Raw genomic sequence first — 21,154 nt, 5'->3', positions numbered from 1 at the left:
CATCTCAAAGAGATGTGTGAGAATTTCAAAATAATGATTAACAGTTCACTCGGAGAGTTTAAGTAGCTAGTTTTCTGCAAGAATTGGCTTCTGATTTGAAAAAACCTTGTGCTTGTATCCATGGGCAAGACGAGGGGATCAAAATCCTATTCAAAATTAGATCACCATAAATAAAACAACATTCCTATTAAGTTTAGATTAGACAATCTAAGCTTACCTCTATTCTATATACACACAGGCTACTCCTTTCAAGGTCAAGTATCAATGACTCCCCAACAAGGACATATCTTCATAACGACATAAAGTGCATACCATGGCATTTACACCACAATCAGCATGTAGTTCTGTTGCACTAGATACACAATCTTTCTTGTACTCTTAAAAAAACTTGAGAATTTACAGTAAGCATGAAATAACTGAGCGCCTTAGAGCAGAATATAGAAATTTTTCGGCCTCATATCAGACGTCTATCAGTCTTGCCTTTGGACGCCTGAAGAGGATAAAAACTGGTTGGTTTTGTTCAGCAGCTGAAAAAAGATGAAATCCCTTCCAAGAAGGTGATGATAGAGGAATGAGCTGAAATGGGAAGTTGCCATTTTTTCCACGGGAATAGGATATTTAAACTAGTTTTAACCAGTTATTCATGAAAATCCAGAAAACAAAAATCAGAAGAAGAAAAACACCTTTCAAGAAAACATTATTTTCCTGTAATTTTCTTTTCCATAGATCCAAACATGCCAAAATGCCCCTTGCATAATCACTTTCAGGTTCATGGATCATGAAACTCTTGATTGTTTATAATAAAGCTGAATATGGATTGGCAAATGGGATAGTAAAATTTGAATTGCCTTTGTAATATCTACTAACTTCTGCTTTTCCTTGCCTGTTTTGGGTCCAATATCTTTGGGACAATTGAAGCTTGAAGCCTTGAATATTTGACCCTTGAAACTATAAAGCCTTCGTCAACTATCAAATTTTTGTTAAAATAACTTCTCAATACCAGGAAATAGAGTGCCGAAAGGAGTTTCAAGCCATAAAGGGATCATTGATTCTTCAATTGCAAGACGGTATCAGATCTGAGTCCTACTCTTACTTTTATATGGGTACTATTTTAAGTCGTCACATTAAGCAAAAAGCATTGCAAGATCTACAAATCTCATGGTCAGTGGTAATCTGCACACATGGAGCCTTTGAAAGCTCATTGCACTGAAACAAAATCATTTGGAAAATCAAAACCTGGAATTGTACAGCCCATCCCATTGTAAGCCTGCATGAATTTTTTCAGATGTACTCAAGTGTTAGTATATCAGGAATGCTGGAATCTACATCCAAGTCCCAACCATGTGTGGGTTCCAATAGGAAGATGAGTCGGCACTAATGGATAGACAGAGATTGGAAAAAAAAAATCACACGGAAAAGACCCAAACAGATTTGTAGAATTTAAAAACAAAAGAACCCAAGAGGAGCTTATATCTGAGTCTCAGAAAATAGCAGAATCAACTAAATAATACAGATTGTAACAGGTTTTGTGCTAGGTTCTATAGAAACCGATGACAGGTACCAAAATCTTCAAGGAATCAAAAGTGCAACTAGGAAATTTTTGGGAAATGCTCAAAAGGGTAACATGCAATTTGATTTTTTACACAGCTTGGGAAATGCTGTGTAAAAATATTTGATCCAAACCATTCAACTAGGAAATTGTTGGGAAATGCTGAACAGATTGTAATGAATAGGTGGAGACTGGAGACTACCATGTTCAAATATCTAAACAATTCACTAGTTACGCCCCACCACAGAGACGCTTCAAAACCCGAAAGGGGGCTAATTTATCCTTGAAGGGGGGCAATTTATCAGCCCCAAAAATTAAGACTAAAAGATAAAATATGTACTAGTTATAAATAAATAGTGACCTCTCGACAAAATAATGATATAAACCCAATCAGAAGCTACATATTTAGAAGTACCTATCCATGACAAACAGTTCACAGCATATTTCTGTCCCAAACAAAACAAGGAACGAGATGTTGGCAATCATGAATTTTGTTTTATTTTTCCTTGTTTTCTAACCTTTTCTCACCCTCGACTCACTCGTGCCCTCTCAAGTCTCAACTTCTCCCACCTACACCTCACCATATTTAAATTCATGGTTGTAAAACCAAATTGTGGTTGGGTGCAGTTTAAGTCTTCCTGATTGCTACTTAATTTAAAATGCGAGGAAGTCTAACAGACCTCATGATCAAATATACAGCGTGGTGATGAATGCTGCAGATCCCAGATGATGAGTTTTCCATCATGACCCCCTGTTGATGCCCAAGGAAAGCTGCAAGATAGATCAAAATGGTGAATATATTCAAGGGATGGTTTTATAATTTTTTCCGGGCGATAATATTTTCATTTTCACCCTCTGCGGTAAGCATTCGCTCCCTGTTAACGTGATTTGACGTCAAAAAGCATTAAAGTTGCTCGATAGGGGGCGAATGCATAGAAATTAGAGGGTTGATCCTATCAACCTATGGAAATGATTTTTGGGGCGCAACCTATTTAGGATGTGGCCCATCTAATGGATGGTTGGGATCGTCCTATGGTGAGGCCATACGTTACTTTTTAATAAAGTGAGGAGTGCGATCATCAAAATATGGTAGTGCTGATAACATTTCCCTACAGATATTCAGATAACATATATAAATGTTTGAGTTAAATAGTGTGGCCGCATCTACAAGTTGTAGCTCCCTACAAACAATCTTCATCATGCACACAATGGATGATTGGGTCCTACGCTAATACAGCATATCTTTAAGAGGGTTAGATAAAATATGAAGAGCCGCCGCACCTATGTTGTACTCATAGTTAGCAAAATGTGATTCGGCAAAAAAAAAAAGGTTGGGGAGAGAAAATTCTAGTTTAATTCGATATTGGTTTAAAAAATAAAGATGTATTAAAAACCAAAAACACAAAAAATGAAATGAGTTTAAACTTAGGTGACATCTGAAGGAATGAAGTGACCAGATTGCCACGTACAATGCAGCTGGGTATCCCAGGTGATGAAAACGGGTGCATTTATCATTTCCCTAAACGTTTTTCATGTATGAAATATAGTGGTGTTAAAATTAGAAAGTTGGCCAAAAATGCATTTAATATGTGTCTAAAACTCATTTGAAACATGAGGAATGCTAGATTGATAGGCACCCTTCCCAAAAATGGGGAGAAGGGCACCCCCATTAGTCAAATGCCATTTAAGATAGCACGGAAAATTAAGATCTTAGACTGTCTTTAATGCCATCTGACCAATAGGGGTGCCCATTTTCATTTATTTTTTGCATGGGCGCCTGTGAATCTAGCATTCCTCTTAAAACACTTGCCACAAAACTTTAGTATTCTAAACTGAAGGGCGCCCTTGCAGAAATGAGGTGAAAGGGCGCCCCAATTGACTACAAGGGACGGTTGTGCATTTAGAATGGGGGAACCCTTTCACCTCGAGTTAGTATTAAATGGGACCCCTGTTACGTGCAGCCATGTAATTACACCATGGGCATTCTTTGGATCGGATCGAGGCCAACTCGAGGTAGCATTACTTCAACACAAACCCGACCCAATCTGAGGATCAACCTTAACCAAACCTGCCTCTAAATCACTAACCCTAATCCAAACCATTGATATTGCGAATGAAAAAATTACGATGTTACCCAATCAAAAGATCCTAACCGTCTGATTCATGGGTTTCTTTTGTCTGTGGAATAATGCTTGTTTTAAAGTCATTCATTTGATGGGAATTATATGGACAGCTAGGGTCATCCAATTGTTGTATTTTCTTTTAAGCTGGCTGGGAGGGCCCACCTTATGATTGGTCTCGATCATGCAACCGTATGGCTAGCTGATTAGATAATCAATGTAGCAGATCAGATACAAGGGACTCAAAAGTTAATGTATGTTTATTACTGGAAGTGATATTTACGCCCCTGTTGATCACCACGGATGCCTAGCATGAGTGTACGTTGCAATCAAACCCACTGAATTTTTCTGGCACCGCTAGGGATGGCAATCCAACCGAACCGAAACCGAACCAAAAATTTGGTTTTGGTTTGGTAAAACCAAACTGATTCAAATTTCGGTTTGGTTTCGGTTTGGTAGAACCAAACCGATTCAAATTTCAAACCGAACCGTTGCTCCCGATTTCCAATGATTATGAGTAAGGGGTGGCGAAATTGGCCGAACCGAACCGAAACCGAACCGAAAATTCAAATTTCGGTTTGGTTTCGGTTCAGTAGAACCAAACCGATTCAAATTTCGGTTTGGTTCGGTTTGGGGGTCAAACCGAACCGAAACCGAACCGTTGCCACCCCTAGGCACCAGGTGTCCTGGTGATCAAAAGGGGCAGAAATATCATTTCCCTAATTACTCTGCTAGAAGCATGCTAAAAAGATGGTGGTTCCTAACAGCCACATTTGGGCTCCAAATGTGCCACGTGGATGGGATCTGGTTCATTGATTCAACATGTAACCACAACTCCTGCCCATTGCCATCTGCCTCTCCTTGATCAGATGATCCTAACCATTGATCCATCAAGCCTAGTTTAGGGTTATGTGAAGCAAAGCTAAACTGTTGATTTTTTGTTGGCCTTTATAATACAGACAGGATGATCACTTGGCGCCTGAGTAAAACTATGTGGATCGCCTAATAATGGTTCACAAGATCGATGGTCTTGATTACCCATGCATATCCTTGTGTGGGATCCACAAATTGATTAGTTAGCATTGGTATACATGATATTTTACATTGGTGACTCAAAACTCCTACTAATATGCATCCCATGCCATGCTTGATAATGTGGTAGAATTGTGGTTGCAATTGTAAAGATTATCATTTGCCATGGAAGGTTCCAAATGTAGCAAGTAGCCCGAAAATTAGTAAAAAAGACAAAAAGGAAATACAGAAGGTTCCCATATGATTTTAATCTATACAGTTTGACACTCACCTAGGCACCCACCCACCCATCCTCATCCTCATCCTCATCCTCATCATAATCATAATCATCACCGCCTTAAGTAAAGTCTAACAGAAGAAGCATTAGAAAGAGAAGTATTTGACTGAAAATTAGGGCTGCAACTTGGGTTAGGTTATACCCGACCTGACCCGAAAATAACATGGGTCGGGTTTAGAAATCATGGGTGTTGGGTAGGGACGGGTTTTAAATTAGAAAAGCCGACTCAATCTTGGGTAAGGCCTGATTTAAAGAAAAAAACACTCGAAACCCGAAACCCTCGACTCATATGGGTGCATTGTGACTTTCTTAAATATCTCTTGAATAAGAGAGAAAATTATTTTCCAATATATTGATACAATTGTTTTGTTTGAGGTGATATGTCTGTTATGTGAAAATATAGTGTCCTTCTTAAAGTAATACACTTGGTGACATAAATTTAGAAATTTTTGGTGTGAAGGTTTTTTATTTTTTTCTACAATCTTTAAAATTAGTCACTATCCTACGCTAAAAAATGAAAACCCGACCCAACCCGAAAGCTATCTTGGGTAGGGTCGGGCTTAGGAATCTCGGGTTTTCCTGTAAAAAATTAGACCCAACCCGCCCGACCCGAGTTGCGCCCCTACTGAAAATAAGTATAGGTGGGGCCAACCATGTTGAAAGATCTAAACAAATAACTTGTTAGGCCCCACGGAAGAGACTCTTCACAATAGAAGGGGGCGAATAATAGTTTAATGAGGGCAATTTATCAGCCCCAAAAATTAAGACTAAAACATAAAATAGGATTCCTAGTTAAATAACAGTGACCACTCGACAAATAATCATACAAATAATCATTTATAAAGTTAACCAGAGTTCCTCTTGCCTACCGAAACTCTGCGACTTAAAAAAACTTGAGCTTTTTCATCCAATGAAACAGAGACAAGAAACTGGCGATTGACAGAGATGGCCAGAGCCATAATCCAATCAGAATGCCCACTAAATGTCTTTACACAATTCCCAGAAAGGTACTTGGAAGCTAGGTTTTAAATTTCGGTTTCGGGCGAAATTTTGGTCCTTACCGAAACCGAAATTTCAGCCGAAATCACGAAATTTTGTAAAAGCTCTCAAAGTGTAGTTTTTAAGCTAAAATTTCAGTAATTTCGGTTGAAATTTGGTAAAGGATTAAAAAAATATTATTTTATGAATTATTTCGCCAAAATTTCCGAAATTTCAACCGAAATTGGGTACATTTCGGTTTCGCTGCCATTTCGTTTCGGTCTGAAATTTCGGATTTCGGTCGAAATTTAAAACCATGCTTAGAAGTACCTATCCATGACAAGCATTTCACAGCAGATTCCCGTCCCAAACAGAAAAATTGAAGGTAAAACAAGGAAGGAGATATTGGCAATCGTGATTCTTTTTTCATGGAATATTATTAATTTACTCAATTGCGAGGGAAGGCGGGAGAGCAAGAGATCTAAAGAGGAGGTGAGGAGAGGGAGAGGAAAAAACTATACTCAAAATATGATTTATTTTTTCTCATGCTAAAGATATGATTTATTTTTTAATTGTCTACTAACCTTTTCTCACCAGTGCCCTCTCAAATCTCAACTACTCCCACCTAGACCTCTCACCACATTATAAATTCATGGGTGTACAACTAATTTGCAGTTGATGCAGTTAAGGGCTTCCTGATTGTAGCTTAATTTAAAAAGTGAGGAAGTTCTAACATACCTCATGATCACATATAAAACGTGGTGATGAATGCTGCAGACCCCAGATGATGAGTTTTCCATCATGCCCCCCTGTTGCGGCCAAAGGGAAGCTGCAAGATAGATCAAAATGGTGAATAAATTTCTAGGCCACTGCCACTCATAAAAGTATAACGGACACACGCACACATATATAGGGATTTGCTAGGCAATTTCGCAGAAAGCCATTTCACGGCTGGCTTTTGCTTGATAGAACACACCTCAGATGAAAATCTGCCAAAAAGGTGTGTGGCTGTGTTCTCACATGCAAAAGCCAGGTGCGAAATTGCCTAGCATATGTGCTGGGCCAAGTTTTGATAATGGGTCCTGCCTTGTATGACCTCCTGGTCCCTCGAAAACATGAAAGAAATCATCCTGTTTTCGAGGGACCAGAAGATCATATAAGGCAGCTGTTATGAAAGATAAAGTTCCATATTGCTAAATTGGCCTTTAGGGAGTTCAGACTTAAGAGAGGTATCCATAACAGGTCTTTTGAGGAGACGCATAGAGGACCTTGTGGATACGAATGGATAAAAGAAGACAAATTCTTGGGTTCCCCCTCCAGCTGGCTCTATTAAAATCAACTCTAGTGGATGCTCATTGGAGAATCCCCACCTGCTAGAATTGGGAGGGGGTCTTCAGAGCAGTGTTTCATTACTCGGACACAGTTGAGAACTCAGCTAGTAGGGGCAAAAGGGAGTCGAGCCGACTGGGGCAAGTCAATTATGGTCAATTTTTCACTAACTTGGAGAAGGTGATAGAGAAAAACTCAGACTCGACGAGAACTCAATTCAGGTAAAAGGGAGTCAAGTCAGAGTCAAATGGGTGAGTGGACGCATGGTGTTGCCAACTCCAATGAAGCTGAAGTAAAAGCACTAATGTTGGAGCTGTGGATTTTCTGATTCAAAGTACTTCCTATTGTCGGAGTCAATTATCAAATGCATTTAGTTGGGGGGCTGAGAACAGTCGGGGACCATTGGGCTTAGGTCTTGTCATCAATGACATTGTTACCATCGGGCGATCGAAGAACTGTAATGTTTTTCATGTTACAAGGGAGGCCAAATGGACAGCAGGGAAGTTTTAGTTGCGGGGCAATCTGTGCCCAACTTGAAAAAATTTTGTTTATACCAGGCATGCTTTGTCCGTCAGTCTTTTTCTGTTTCTACTAGTTGAACACATTTGTTTACATTTCTGAGAAAAAAATCTCAACTTTCACATTTCATTGACTGACATCCACTAAACCAATCGCAAGGAAGTTAAAGAAAAAACAGCTTCTTCAAATATTTTATTCAATAAATATAAAGGGTTCAAAAATATAATTCCTGTTGAATTTCAATTATTCCAAAAAATGAACAGCACATTAAAGGTATTGGACGTACCTTGGTGAAAGACCAACAAGTACAACGGGATCTGAGTGAGCTATTAGAGAACTAATCACCTAAACAGAAAATGGTTTGTTTTATTAAGGACCATTTTTTATTACAATTGTAAAGATAAAAAAAATAGCTCAATGCCATATAATGCATGTTGTTCTAATCCAAGCACATATACTCTAAAGACGAGATGGCGTTAAATACAATAAAATTGAATGCACAATGTCTCATGATGTGTTGATGAAGAACACCATTTCATGGAGTTCTATGATTTCTCGATATGTTCAGAATGGTAGGGGTGAAGATGCTCTCAAGCTCTTCTGCAAGATGCTTTGTGAAGGGTTTGATGTGGATCCATTTACCCTCACAAGCATAGCTTCAGCATGTGCTGATGCTAGAATTTTAGAGCAGGGGAGGCAGATCCACACCCACATCAAGAAATGTGTACACAAATTTGATGTTTATTTGGCATTTGCGATTGTGGACATGTACTCTGAATGTGGAAGTGTCACCGATGCTCGAGCAATTTTCAATAGAACTTGATTGAAGTGTTGTGTTGTGGACTTCAATTATATCTGGTTGTGCTTTAATGGGCAGGGGAGGGAAGCTATCCATCTTTGTGAGTTGATTTTGAACGAAAACAATAGGCCAAATGAGAGAACCTTTGTGGGTATTTTATCTGCATGTGGCCATGCAGGGCTTGATGAAAAAGGCCATGTTTATTTCAAAGTCAATGCAAGATGATCATGGCATAGTTTATGGGCTTGAGTACTTCACTTGTATGGTTGATCTTCTTGGCCAAGCGGGTTTTCTTCACCAAGGAAAGGACTTTATCCGCGAGAGTGGTATCTCCCATATGGATGTTGTATGGAGGGCATTGCTATCTGCTTGCAGAGTTCACAACAATATTGAGATTGGGGAGTGGGCTTCTAAACAACTGGTTCAATTGGAACCACTTTCTGCTGGATCTTACATTTTGATATCAAATATTTGTTCTACTACTCAAATGAGAGAAGAAGCGCCCAGGTGAGGAATTAGATGCAAGAGAAGGGGGTTAGAAAACACCCAGGTCTTTCTTGGATTCAGTTGAAGAACAAAGTTCACATTCGTCATAGGGGATAGATCACACCCACAAGCTGCTGAGATTTATTCTTACCTAGAGATACTAATTGGGAGATTAAAAGTAATAGGGTATTCGACCAACACGTACCTTGTTAAGCATGATGTAGAAGAGGAGCAGAAAGAAGATCTTCTTAGCTTCCACAGTGAGAAGCTCGCAATTGCTTACGGTCTCGTGAGCACGCCTTGCTGATCGCCCATTCGGGTCTTTAAAAATCTGCGAGTTTGCGCTGACTGTCACACGGCCATCAAGTATATGTCTCAGAATACTGGGAGAGAGAGAGAGAGAGATCATATTTAGAGATGCCATTTTAAACATGGGCAGTGTTCTTGCAAAGATTACTGGTGAAGAACAAAGGAAGCTGATGTATGTTAGCACATAAATTTCATTAGATGAGGTTTAAATACAGTCTTTTAAAAACCCTTTCGAGACCATCTTACTCACCCATGTTGACTCTTTTTTACCTAGACTAGTTGTTACCTGAGTCCAAGTTTTGGGTCGAGAGCCCTATGAGATCGAGTCTCTTTACAGCTACGAAACAACGGTTCAACCCTTACTGCTGCAGCTATTGCCAACAGAGAAGGAATTTGTTGGGCAACCAAAGATAAAGTTGAACAAGGGGTGCATGAATCAAACCCACATCTATAGTGAGCTACAACCATCTGGGAAGGAAATCTCTAAGAGAAACGTTATGGCGTCCACCCCGACCATGTCATCGTCATCCAATATGTGCCATATACGGTTGCTTGATAACGATGACATGGTCAGGTGCACAACATTGCTCCATGACGTACAAGTGTACACTTCTTGAGATATTCATGGGTAGAAAAAGGGGAGGGAGATGGATGTTAAGAAAATTAGTTGGATGAATGAAAAGTTTGCTTTTGTAATATGGAAATTCGTCTCTTCTTTGTTATTTAGAATCTATTTTGGCCTTTTCCACCCTGTTTGTTTTAGATTATGACAACCGATTGTGGAGTCCCCAACCGATTATTGGACTCAAATTTAGTGCAACCTGTCCGATAATTGGTTGGGGACTCCACAATCGGTTGTCATAATCTAAAACAAACAGTGCCTTTGTCTTCATGTGACTCGGGAGAATAAGAGGTAAAAGCCCAATCGGTTGTCATAATCTAAAACAAACAGTGGTCTCACATGTTTAGTATCCCCTCATTGTTTGGCTTGTAGATATATAAAAAGATGCACTTCAGTCTATCATTCCTCCTCTTATATAAGATATGATGTGTTAAGACTCTTGCATATATACAGATATGATGTGTTTTGGTTTGTAAAAAAAAGGAAAACAACTAGCAAAATAAATAAACTAAAGCCATGTTTGGCAACTGGAAAATATTTTTCAGGGAATATTAGTTTGCCTGGTGGTGGGAGAGGGGCATGGAGAGTGGCAGAGGAAGAGAATTTGAGAGGGCAGGAGTGAGCAGATGGTGCTAAATGGCTGAAAAACAAGAAAAACAAAACTCCATTTTTCTTTTCGCTGTTTTCGGCCACTTCTTAGTTCTCACCCTCTCTTCCGTCGGGCCGTCTCAAATTCTCTCCTTCTCTAGAAAACTTGGATCCTTTCTGGATGGTAAGATAAGATCTTTTTATAGATGGAGGGACACTAAAGAGTTAATGTTGAGTAAAAGCCTACCTAAAACCTAAACACAAACCTAAGTACATCACCACCACACATGGGAGCACATGTAAGGAGGGGACTAAGAACATGCAAGAAAAAGTTGATACAACAAAAGCTTAACCATTCAGCAGATAACATAAAAACAACTTTTTCTTTATCCCAATCATAGAGATAGAGGAAAATGGAAATTGTGGGGCATTAATTCAACTTCTTTTCATTCTATAACTTTTGTCTCTCTATGGTGTGATTTTTATATGATGTGTGCTCGTGAAGTCCATTACTTTTCAGGAAGTACAGTGGGTCCAACTTCTTAGGATGATCCCAACCGTTCATTTGATGGGTTACAAGGTAAATAGGTTGTACTCCATAAATCATCTTCTTAGGATGATCCTAACCTTCGTTGTGGCCCACCAAACGAACGGTTTGGATCTAAGAAGTGGGCTGCACTGGACATTCTAAAAAAATTGCACTTCGCACGCACACCATATGAATTCTCATATATACCATGGTACCCAATTTTAAAATCCTGCCCAGCTTGAGCGAGTCAATAGAAAATTACACTTTCAAACTACAGATGCAGCTAGAACGCAGCCAAAGCAAATCCTAATTGACTCAGCACAACACAATCGACTATTTAATTGATAAAACTAGTACTCAGTAGAGAAGATCCTAACTCATAAGAGCCAAAGGAGTTTTAATTGACTTTGTAGGGAAAACGTGGACTTGTCTCCAACCATGGGCTTTGTCTCAACTCACTCCACAATGTTCAATACCCAAAAGTTACAATATAAAATAAATGACTAAAAAAAAATCGCCAATAGGCCAACTTCAATTGGTTTCAAGCTGAGTTGAGTTGGGGGAGTTTCAAGTTTACTTTCTGGGAGTTAGGACTGAGTCTAGTTAATTTGACTTTCACTGTTCCTAAACTTTCATTGAAACGCACTTAAACCTAAAATTGAGGAGAAAGTAACCCCAACAAGCTTGCATATTCAAAACACACCCAAGTGTCTTGGAAGTTTTTGGGTTTCAGATTTAATATCTTGTAGTGACGGAGGGCCTCTACCTTCACCAATCCCAATCCACAAAAATTTCTCTCAAACTCCTAAAACATCCATACAACTTTTGAGCTATGTTCATGACTATAGATCATACTTGCTATAAACATTAGTTACCTGAAATGACCCCCCGACCCCCCCCCCCCCCCCCCGCCCTCTCTCTCTCTCTCTCTCTCTCTCTCTCTCTCTCTCTCTCTCATTCAATATCTAGATCTGTATGAAATCTCTAACTTAATCTGAATTCAAGCTAATTACACTACCCACATCTTGAAAATGAAGAAACAGTTGATTCCATTTCAGAGTTTCCAATTCAAGTTGTAATCTGCCAACTTGCTTGCATTCCACTCCTCAATCTATCTTGTGTTCCTCGTTTGGAAGGAGTTTAAATCAAGGAAGAACAAGGGTAAAAGAGAAAGGAATATGCTAGAATTGTGGCTTGGTCTACAAGGGAGGCAATCAAATCCAAGAGCCCACATGATAATCAGAGAGGAATTTTAAACAAACGAGGTTAGTTTGTGGGCTCAATCTGACCTACAAATTGGCTTGCAATCTGCAAAGTAGGTTGAATTTCAAGGGTTAATCAACTAATCCCTACAACCCACTCCATAACTTTCTCTCTCTATCCCTCTCTCTCTCACCAAACTTGGATTGCTCTTACCTTTTCCTACGTAAAATCATTTTCACTTGCTAACCAAGCCAACAGGACCCAATATAACAAACTACTACACTTTATGGTTTTCATGCCCTCAACCACCTCTCTTTTTTTATCTATTATTGTTCCGTGTTCCTCTTTTTTTTCATGAAGAGATGAAAGATAGGATGGAAAGACTGGTGGTTCTGCCTTTCTCCATTGGCTGCGTTTCGCAGAGGAGCGTTGCTGTGAGTGAACACAATCCAAAGCAATTCAGACAAGAACCAAACCCCTCTTCAACAAGTATCCTTCCTTTCTTTTCTCTTAATTTTCTACTTAATTCCTATTTAGAATGCTAATCGGGTGTTCTATTTATGTGTTTCTGAAGGAGAAGAAGGGGGACGGAGCTTCTCGAGTGCGAAAATGAAGAATTCTTCATTTGGGTTCCTTCCTCTTCCAAAATCCAACATTTCCGCCGGGCTTCAAAGGCTGATTAAGAGCTTCAAGAGCTTCTCTCAATTATTTGGTAAGTGGAGTTGAAACTGGTTGGATTTCATTGAAAAATTTTTTCTTCTCATATTAAGAGTAAACTACCGTTGTTTTTATTCAAATAATTGTGTTGAAAAGGGTATTTTTCTCCCTTTCTTTGTTGGTTTGGGTGTTTGATTTTGTAGTGTATAAGGAAGATGATGATGGACAGATGGGGATGGATTTGGAGATTGGATTGCCAACAGATGTAAAGCATGTGACACACATAGGATGGGATGGATCTACAACTACAACCACGACCTTGAAGAACTGGGATGTCTTTAAAGCTCCCGAATTGCTTTCTATTCCTTCTATCTCACTAAGCCAGTTTGAGCTTGCCATGGCTGCACAATCAGATAACTCTCTTTCTAATGCTTCTTTTGTTAGACTTACTTAAGTGGTGATGATGATGATGATGATGATGATGATGGTGGTGATGGGAGAGTGGGTGGGTGTGAAATGTATAGATTACAATCATATGGGAACCTTCTCTATTTCCTTTTTGTTTTTTTAACTAATTTTTTTGCTACATGCCACATTTGGAACCTTCCATGGCCAATTATAATTTCTACAATTGCAACCACTAATCTAACACATCATCAAGCATGGGAAGCATATTAGTAGGAGTTTTGAGTCACAAATGTAAAATATCATGTATATCAATGCTAACTAATCAATTTGTGGGTCCCACATATGGACATGCATGCGTGATCAAGACCGTTGATCCTGTAGACCATCGTTACGCGATCCACGCGATCTTGCTTCGGCGCCAAATGAGAATCCCAAGCGTAATATAAAGGCCGACAAAAAAAAACCCAACAATTTAGCTTTTCTTCACATAGCCCTAAATTAACTAGGCTTGATGGATCAATGATTAGGATCATCCGATCAAGGAAAGGACGATGGCATTGGGCAGGACTTGTGGTCACATGTTGGATCAATCAAGCAGATCCATTCCAAATGGCACATTTGGAGCCCAAAAGTGGCTGTTAGGAACCACAGTCTTTTTAGCATGTTTCTAGCAAAGTAATGAACATATGCTAACTTTTGAGGCCCCTGTGTCTAATCTGCTCCATTGATTATTTAATCAGCTAGCCATATAGTTGCATGATCCAGACCACGCATAAGGTGGTCCCTCCGACCTGAGATTGCACCCCTAGTCATCCAACAACCAATAAGCACAAAGGCTTGCAAATTTTGACCTATCACGGGGCCATCATATCAAAAGTTCCATCATTGTGTACATGGATGATTGAGTTAAGCTAGCGGTAAGTGTGGCCCCAAGCATCCCTCAAGCGAAAGTACCCATTACATGAACGTGGAACTGCATCACCTAATAGGGGTACAACATAGGTGCTGCACTCATATTTGATCCAACCCTCTTATAAAGTCAGCTATTGTTGGATGAAATGTGAAAGCAGCTATTGTTGGATGAAATTGGAAAGGTGGTTTGGGCATGTAGCTCAATGGTTGGGGTTTTTTTTCCTAGATTTCGCAGGTTCGATCCTAGCTTCCCAGTACCTTGATCTCACAAATTACGAACAAAACTTGGCTCCAAACCGGACTGGAGGAACTTCCTCCAACCCCTCTAATAGCAAGGAGCAAGGGGTGTGAAAATATCAATTCCTATTAAACTATTAGCAAGGGGTAGGAGGAACTTTCCTCCGTGCCGGTCTGGAGCCAAGTTTTCTTCTGATGGTATCAATTGAGTACGCAGTCATGTCAATTAATTACTCATTCGCAGACTCGAGCAAACTTGGCTGGATTTTAAAAATTGGGTACCAAAATGAGAATTTATATGGTGCATGTGGTAAGTCCAATACTTTTCAGAAAATACAGTGCAGCCCAGTTCTTAGGATGATCTAAACCATTTATAACCTCATAAATCATCTCCATTGGATGAACATAAGCCTCTGATCTGTAGAGGGGCTGCACATTATAGAAACCTCTACGGATCGAAAGGTTAGGATCATCCTATGGAGATGATTTATGGAGTACAGCCTACTTACATTTTGACCTATCAAATGAACAGTTTGGAGCATCCTAAGAAGTGGGCTTAGAATGAAATGGAATTGAATTGAATTCATGCCCCGCAATTAATTTCCATTTTATTGTATCTCTATAATTGGAATCAAGAAAAAGTAGTTTTTATCTTATCCGCTGAATAGTAAGCTTTTGTTGTATCAACTTTTTCATGCATATGCTCAGTCCCCTCCTTACATATGCTCCCATCTGTGTGGTGATGTACTTAGAGGTGTGTAGTTTTTTTTTAGCATTCTGGTAGACTTTTACTCAACATTAACTCTTTATGGTCTCTCCATCTATAACAAGATCTTATCTTACCATCAGGAAAGTATCCAAGAAAGTTTTGTAGAGATAAGAGAGTTTGGGATTGCTCTTTTTAAGTCAGGGAGATTCTATTGAGAAGTTGAGGTTTAGGACAATGTTTGGCATCCATAAATCCAGTGGTTCGAAGAAGTTGAAGCTTAGGCCTGGTTTGGCATCCATGATTTTTTTTTTTTCATGAAATATTACTTTATCCAGTGGTAGGAGAGGGGCACGAGGGTGGGAGATGGAGAGAATCGTTTTCATGAAAAATTACTATATCAAGCTAATACATGCCCTCAATATGTTCTCCATAATCGCCATTTACTTGGTGTTCACCAAGGGGTGCCCAGTGGAACAACTGGGCCTTTATCGAGGTAATTGAGAATGGTACCCAGGTGCTTTCCTTTTAGTACTCAGAAGTGTACTCGTCCACAGCTCTCTTGCAATTACCAATGTACGGCACATATCGCCCACAACGTTTCTCTTTAAGATCTCTTTGGACCACAAAGTTTGGGGTGCCTAGTTTCCCAGATGGTTGTAGCCCCCTATAGATGTTGGCTCGATTTCTGCACTCACGAGAAAATCTACGAGCACTGATTTGGTCTTTGTCTTGAAATCATCCCCACCAATCAAGATGTTCTTCGTTATACCCAAATCAATCAGCCTTGGAACAAAGGTGTTTTGTTGTGGGCTAACTAACACTCACTAACACACAAGCCAACACAGACAAGTGTGAAGGAAATATCCCAGTTCTTACCTAACGAAGCCAAGAAATTTTCAGTGGTGTTGTTCAGCCCAACCACTACATTGCTGTAGCTGTCAGTGTTCTCCGTCCACAGAACAACCCCTTCTCTACATTGGTTGCTGCTTGAAACTCCCTTAAATATTTGATGATTTGCTCAATCTGCTCTTTCTTGGTCCCTTTGATTACATGGTTCGCAGGGGGTGCCTTGATTCGCCTCGATGAAATCTGAGTCGTAGATTCCAGGCAAGGGAACCATGGATTCCATGTAGCCTAGGCTTGGTTTTAGCAAAATTCATGCTGCTTATGTCCCAACCCCATTAAAAGAGCAGACTCTGATGGTTGAAGCTTGGGTTAGAGAACCAAAGTAATTGGCTTGTTCAACTTTATCTTTGGTTGCCCAACAGATTCTTTCCCTGTTGGCAATAGCTACAGCAGTAATAGTTGAAACGTTGTCTCCACCCCCGGTCATCAAGTTTTGCGACGCAGGTGTCTGACTTGAATTTGTATGTATTTGATGGTCTTTGGCTTCAGAGTCCATTGATAACTCCTGATCTCGTTCTCACGAACAAGGTCGTTTGTTTTGTATCTGTAATGAGACTCGATCTCATGGTCTGTGTGATACACAGACCATGAGATCGAGTCTCTTTACAGCTACGAAACAACCGAGCTTATTCATGAGAACAAGAACGGTATGTATCCCTGACCTGAAAGCTCTTCACAAACATCGTTCACCAAAGAAAGGCAAGGGAAAAAAGAGAGAAAATACACTGAAAGAAGAAGCAAAAGCCCAAGAACAGAGGGAAAAAACAGAGCTTTTTCTTATGTAACAAGCAGCAACACACTACATATGCGGACGCGAGTACTAAATAATGTGAGTGAAAATCCTCGAAATTGCATTACACCAAACACATACTGTTGCTTCAGCAATGCATTCAGCAGCCTCTGGCTTTTGCTCTTCCTTCTGTTTTTCATAAATCTAGTTGTTTTCCTTGATTTGGGTTCTTCATCTGAGTTCATCTTATGATCTGAGTGCAATTAAGAGTATTCAAACTCATGCTTCCTCAAGTTATTCAAGACCAGACAACAAGAGCTGCATTCAAATGCTTCTTGAGAGATTTTTTTTTTTTTTTTCTGATACAATCTAGCAGTTGTGCTTCTTTTTTTTCTGGTGCCCAAGAGGGCACTCTTTCAAAAAATATATATGATGATCAGGATTGTTAATCTCGTGGCACACTGAAGCTCAGTTGGGAATTGCCAATCCTAGAATTTTAGAGGGTGGAACAATGATCAAAATGAATATTTTTCATGGTTTGGGGTTTAGCTAAAAGTCGACATCTTTGCTAATTCATACTTGCTGACAGGATCTCCATGTGGGATTAGAGCATTCCTTTGTTGTGGTAGAAGATTTAATTAAAAAGCTGAATTCTTCAACCATGCCGCTCCTTTATTAAATACTAGATTAAATTAAAGGGCTGAATTCTTCTACCACGCCCACCAGCCGCTCCTTTATTAAATACTTATTTTATTGGCTGTTGATAGCTTTCTAAGAATGTATAACAGACTTTAACAAGCATTTAAAAATTTATAGATTTTTTTAAAGAGAAGATAAACTATTTAGAAAGGGGATCAAGATTGCCCTACGTAACAGGAGTCAATTACTATTAGAATGTGAGGAGATGATGATGACAGATTGGCGAGAGCAGGTGTGAGTAGAGAAGCTCAGATTGGCGAGAGCAGGTGTTAGTAGAGAAGCTTTGGATATATTTGATTTCCTTTCTCCCCGAGGGCCCTCGTATTTTAGTTTCTCCTCTTTTGTCTCTATCCCAGTTAAGTACTGTCGTATTTCTTCTTACTTATTAATATACTCCTACCCTTCAAAAAAAAAAAAACGAGTCAGTCACTAACTGCATCCCTCTTGGCAAGCACATTGGCTAAGTCATTAGCACTACGGAAGGTGTGACAAAAGGGCAAAACATTTTGGAAATGATCCAGACATACCTAATCTTATTGATGAAGCTGATGAACCGCCACAACCCCAAAGAGTTCTCCCTACTTCACCAATTCATGTTTGAAGAGTAGTCCCTCTCCGCCAGAAGCTACAGGCTACCAAAGAAACAGATTTAACATTTAGGCCCGGTGAGAATGGCCTGAACTTTGGCCTCATTGGTTGAGTAGATGATTGACTCGGAGGGTTTTTAAACAGTATATTTACGACTCATGTAAGGGAATTTATGTGCTAATGTACATCAGCTTCCACCTTTGCTCCTCACCAGTAATCCTTGCAAGAACACTGCCCATGTTTAAAATGATGAAATCGATGGGCATCTCTAAGTACTATCTCCCTATCAGTAATCTGAGACATATACTTGATGGCTGTGTGACAATCAGTGCAAACCCGCAGATTTTTCATGACCCGAATGGGCGATCCACAAGGCGAGCTCATGAGACCATAAGCAATCGCGAGCTTCTCGCTGTGGAAGCTAAGAAGAACTTCTTTCTGCTCCTCTTCGACATCGTGCATAACAAGGTTAGTCTCGGTTGAATACCCTATTGCCTTTAGTCTCCCAATTAGTATCTCTAAGTAAGAATAGATCTCAACGGCTTGTGGGTGTGATCCATCCCCCATAATGAATGTGTGAACTTTGTTCTTCAACTGAATCCAAGAAAGGCCAGGGTACTTTCTAACCCCCCTCTCTTGCATCAAATTCCTCACCTCGGCGGCTTCTGCCCACCTCTTGGCGGTAGAACAGATATTCGATAACAAAATGTAAGATCCAGAAGAAAGAGGTTCCAATTGAACCAGTTGTTTAGAAGCCCACTCACCGATCTCAATATTGTTGTGAACTCTGCAAGCAGATAACAATGCCCTCCATACAACGCCCAGATGGGAGATTCCACTCGTGTGAATAAAGTTCTTCGCTTGGTGAAGAAAACCCGCTCGGCCAAGAAGATCAACCACACAAGTAAAGTGCTCAACCCCAGGAACTATGCCATGATCATCTTGCATTGACCTGAAATATGCATGGCCTTTTTCAACCAACCCTGCATGACTACATGCAGATAAAACACCCACAAAGGTTATCTCATTCGGCCTAATGTTTTCCTTCAACATCAACTCAAAAAGCTCGATAGCTTCCCTCCCCTGCCCATTTAAAGCACAACCAGATATAATTGAAGTCCACAACACAACACTTTGATCACTAGTTCTATCGAAAATTGCTCGAGCATCGGTGACACTTCCACATTTAGAGTACATATCAACAATTGCAGATGCCAAATAAACATCAAATTTGTGTCCACATTTCTCGATGCAGGCATGGATCTGCCTCCCCTGATCTAAAATTCCAGCATCAGCACAGGCCGAAGCTATGCTCGTGAGGGTAAAAGGATCCACATCAAACCCTTCGCAAAGCATCTTGCAGAAAAGCTTGAGAGCATCTTCACACCTACCATTCTGAACATATCCAGAAATCATAGAACTCCATGAAATGGTGTTTGTCATCAACATATCATTAGACAGTGCGAAATTCTGAATGTTCTTGGAAGAACAGGGCATTTTATTGAAAATGGATGATGCACTTTCCATTTTTCCACATTTGCAATACATATCAAGGAGTGAATTCATTACAAATGTGTCGGATTCGAACCCTCTTCTCAGTATTTGGCTATGAATCTGTCCCCCTAGTTCCGACAATCCTAGAGTAGCAACCAAGACCAAAGCCATAGCATAAGTGAATTGGTTAAACTTGGGTTCAATTTCTCCCATCTTATAGAGAAGATCCAATGCCATTTTGTTGAAGCCATTTTGCATTTGCCCAGCGATGATCGTATTCCAACTCGCTACATCCCGAAAGGGCGATCTCCTGAACAGCTCCATCGATCTGTCTATGTCCCCAATCTGTAAATAGGCACCAATCATGATATTCCATGACACACTGTCCCTTTCAGCCATCTTATCAAAAACCCTTCTTGCATAATCGAAGACCCCACACTTGGCATAAAAATCAATTTTTGAATTCTCCAAGACAACATCTAATCCGATCTCATGCCGCAGAATCCATCCATGTATTTTCTTCCCAGTTTTGATATCATTAACCCCCGCACAACACTTATAAACACTAGCAAAAGTGAAGCAGTTTGGGAGAACTCCTTCAGTTTGCATTTGAGAGAAAAGTTCCAGCGCCACATCAAAGAAACCCATGCGAGCAAAACCCACAATTAGAATCGTCCAGGTGCGTACATCTCTAAGAGGAATATCGTCGAACAACCGGTGTGCACAATCTAAACGCCTACATTTCACATAACAATCCAGAACAATGGTACATACTGGCAAGGTCTGCTCTAAACCAGTCTTGATTGCTTGAGCATGGAAATGCTCAACTTCCGAAAGGGTGGTCTCTTTATTGGCAGAATTTTTGAGAGAATCAATGATGGTTTTTTGTAGAGATCGGTTAAGAGAAGAAACAATGTGGTTGCAAGATTGGAATGTATGGTTCTTGATATGATCATTTTCAGTGAGTTTGATGGTCTTTATGAAGCTTTTGGATGCAGATGCCGAAAACGATGTTGTTATTATAGTTGTTGGAGCAGAAATAGGTTGGCGGAAGGAGAATAATGGCGGGAATTTTAAAAAGTCGGTGGGATCAACTGATATCCTTCGTAGGGGCATGCGTAATAGTGGTCTGTTTGTAGCCGTTAAAGCACAGGAAGAGTTCTAAAAAGAAACAAACAAGATGAATTATAATTACCATATATTAATCAGATTAAGCAGACAAAAGAAAGCAATTAATCAGATTGATAGGATCTTCTAATGGGTAAATATGGTAATGGAATCTATTCATAATGAAGGCCCACCATATCAACGGTCAAGATCATCATGTAGCCACGTGTCCGGTGTGATGGCAAGTAACCTTCAATGGAGTAAGTTGCCTTATAGAGAAGCCCTGTAAGTTTTCAGCATGGGGCGGGCCCGGACAATATATACACAGTGGGACAGGTTAGGGTTTGGAAAAACTTAAACCCAAAAC

General features: G+C 39.9%; 2 protein-coding genes, 1 long non-coding RNA gene and 1 pseudogene across 5 annotated transcripts; 1 reads left to right on the top strand and 3 right to left on the bottom strand.

The window, feature by feature from the left end:
• Window positions 1-4,833: 4,833 nt before the first annotated feature.
• On the bottom strand, window positions 4,834-10,764 carry LOC143862300 (uncharacterized). Its single transcript, XR_013240253.1, has 5 exons — window positions 10,728-10,764; window positions 9,295-9,437; window positions 8,091-8,149; window positions 6,695-6,785; window positions 4,834-5,049 (listed from the first exon to the last, which is right to left on the bottom strand). It is a non-coding gene; the product is annotated as an uncharacterized LOC143862300 (long non-coding RNA).
• Window positions 10,765-12,154: 1,390 nt separating this feature from the next.
• On the top strand, window positions 12,155-13,568 carry LOC143862184 (CRIB domain-containing protein RIC4-like). The gene is made up of 3 exons (XM_077373188.1): window positions 12,155-12,829; window positions 12,915-13,052; window positions 13,201-13,568. The coding sequence occupies exons 1-3, from the start codon at window positions 12,703-12,705 to the stop codon at window positions 13,449-13,451; spliced, it is 516 nt and encodes a 171-aa protein (XP_077229303.1). The 5' UTR covers window positions 12,155-12,702; the 3' UTR covers window positions 13,452-13,568.
• Window positions 13,569-15,651: 2,083 nt separating this feature from the next.
• On the bottom strand, window positions 15,652-17,144 carry LOC143861653 (inositol-3-phosphate synthase pseudogene; annotated as a pseudogene).
• LOC143862102 (putative pentatricopeptide repeat-containing protein At3g23330) lies at window positions 16,982-21,058 on the bottom strand. 3 transcript variants are annotated; one of them, XR_013240160.1, is made up of 3 exons: window positions 20,982-21,058; window positions 18,126-20,841; window positions 16,982-17,999 (listed from the first exon to the last, which is right to left on the bottom strand). XR_013240160.1 is itself a non-coding variant. In XM_077373098.1 (2 exons), the coding sequence occupies exons 1-2, from the start codon at window positions 21,003-21,005 to the stop codon at window positions 18,394-18,396; spliced, it is 2,472 nt and encodes an 823-aa protein (XP_077229213.1). In that variant the 5' UTR covers window positions 21,006-21,058; the 3' UTR covers window positions 16,982-18,393. The 3 variants fall into 3 exon arrangements, 1 of the variants encoding a protein (XP_077229213.1); XR_013240161.1 differs by having other exon boundaries at window positions 16,982-17,994; XM_077373098.1 differs by having other exon boundaries at window positions 16,982-20,841.
• Between the last annotated feature and the right edge of the window lie 96 nt (window positions 21,059-21,154).

The sequence above is a fragment of the Tasmannia lanceolata genome, unplaced genomic scaffold (assembly GCF_043159265.1).
Source record: "Tasmannia lanceolata isolate RefF3 unplaced genomic scaffold, GAP_Taslan_0.1 ptg000037l, whole genome shotgun sequence".
Lineage (NCBI taxonomy): Eukaryota > Viridiplantae > Streptophyta > Magnoliopsida > Canellales > Winteraceae > Tasmannia > Tasmannia lanceolata.
Note: the sequence above shows the minus strand (reverse complement) of the source record. Positions and strands in the feature narration are given on the sequence as shown.

What these genes read in the sequence shown, in the direction of transcription:
- LOC143862102 (XM_077373098.1), bottom strand. Translation starts at nt 21,005, where the DNA reads ATGATGATCTTGACCGTTGATATG. An exon ending in TGATCTTGACCGTTGATATG is followed by an intron (nt 20,842 to 20,981) that starts GTGGGCCTTCAT and finishes GTTTCTTTTTAG; the next exon opens with AACTCTTCCTGTGCTTTAAC.
- LOC143862184 (XM_077373188.1), top strand. Translation starts at nt 12,703, where the DNA reads ATGAAAGATAGGATGGAAAGACTGGTGGTTCTGCCTTTCTCCATTGGC. An exon ending in ACCAAACCCCTCTTCAACAA is followed by an intron (nt 12,830 to 12,914) that starts GTATCCTTCCTT and finishes GTGTTTCTGAAG; the next exon opens with GAGAAGAAGGGGGACGGAGC. An exon ending in GAGCTTCTCTCAATTATTTG is followed by an intron (nt 13,053 to 13,200) that starts GTAAGTGGAGTT and finishes TTGATTTTGTAG; the next exon opens with TGTATAAGGAAGATGATGAT.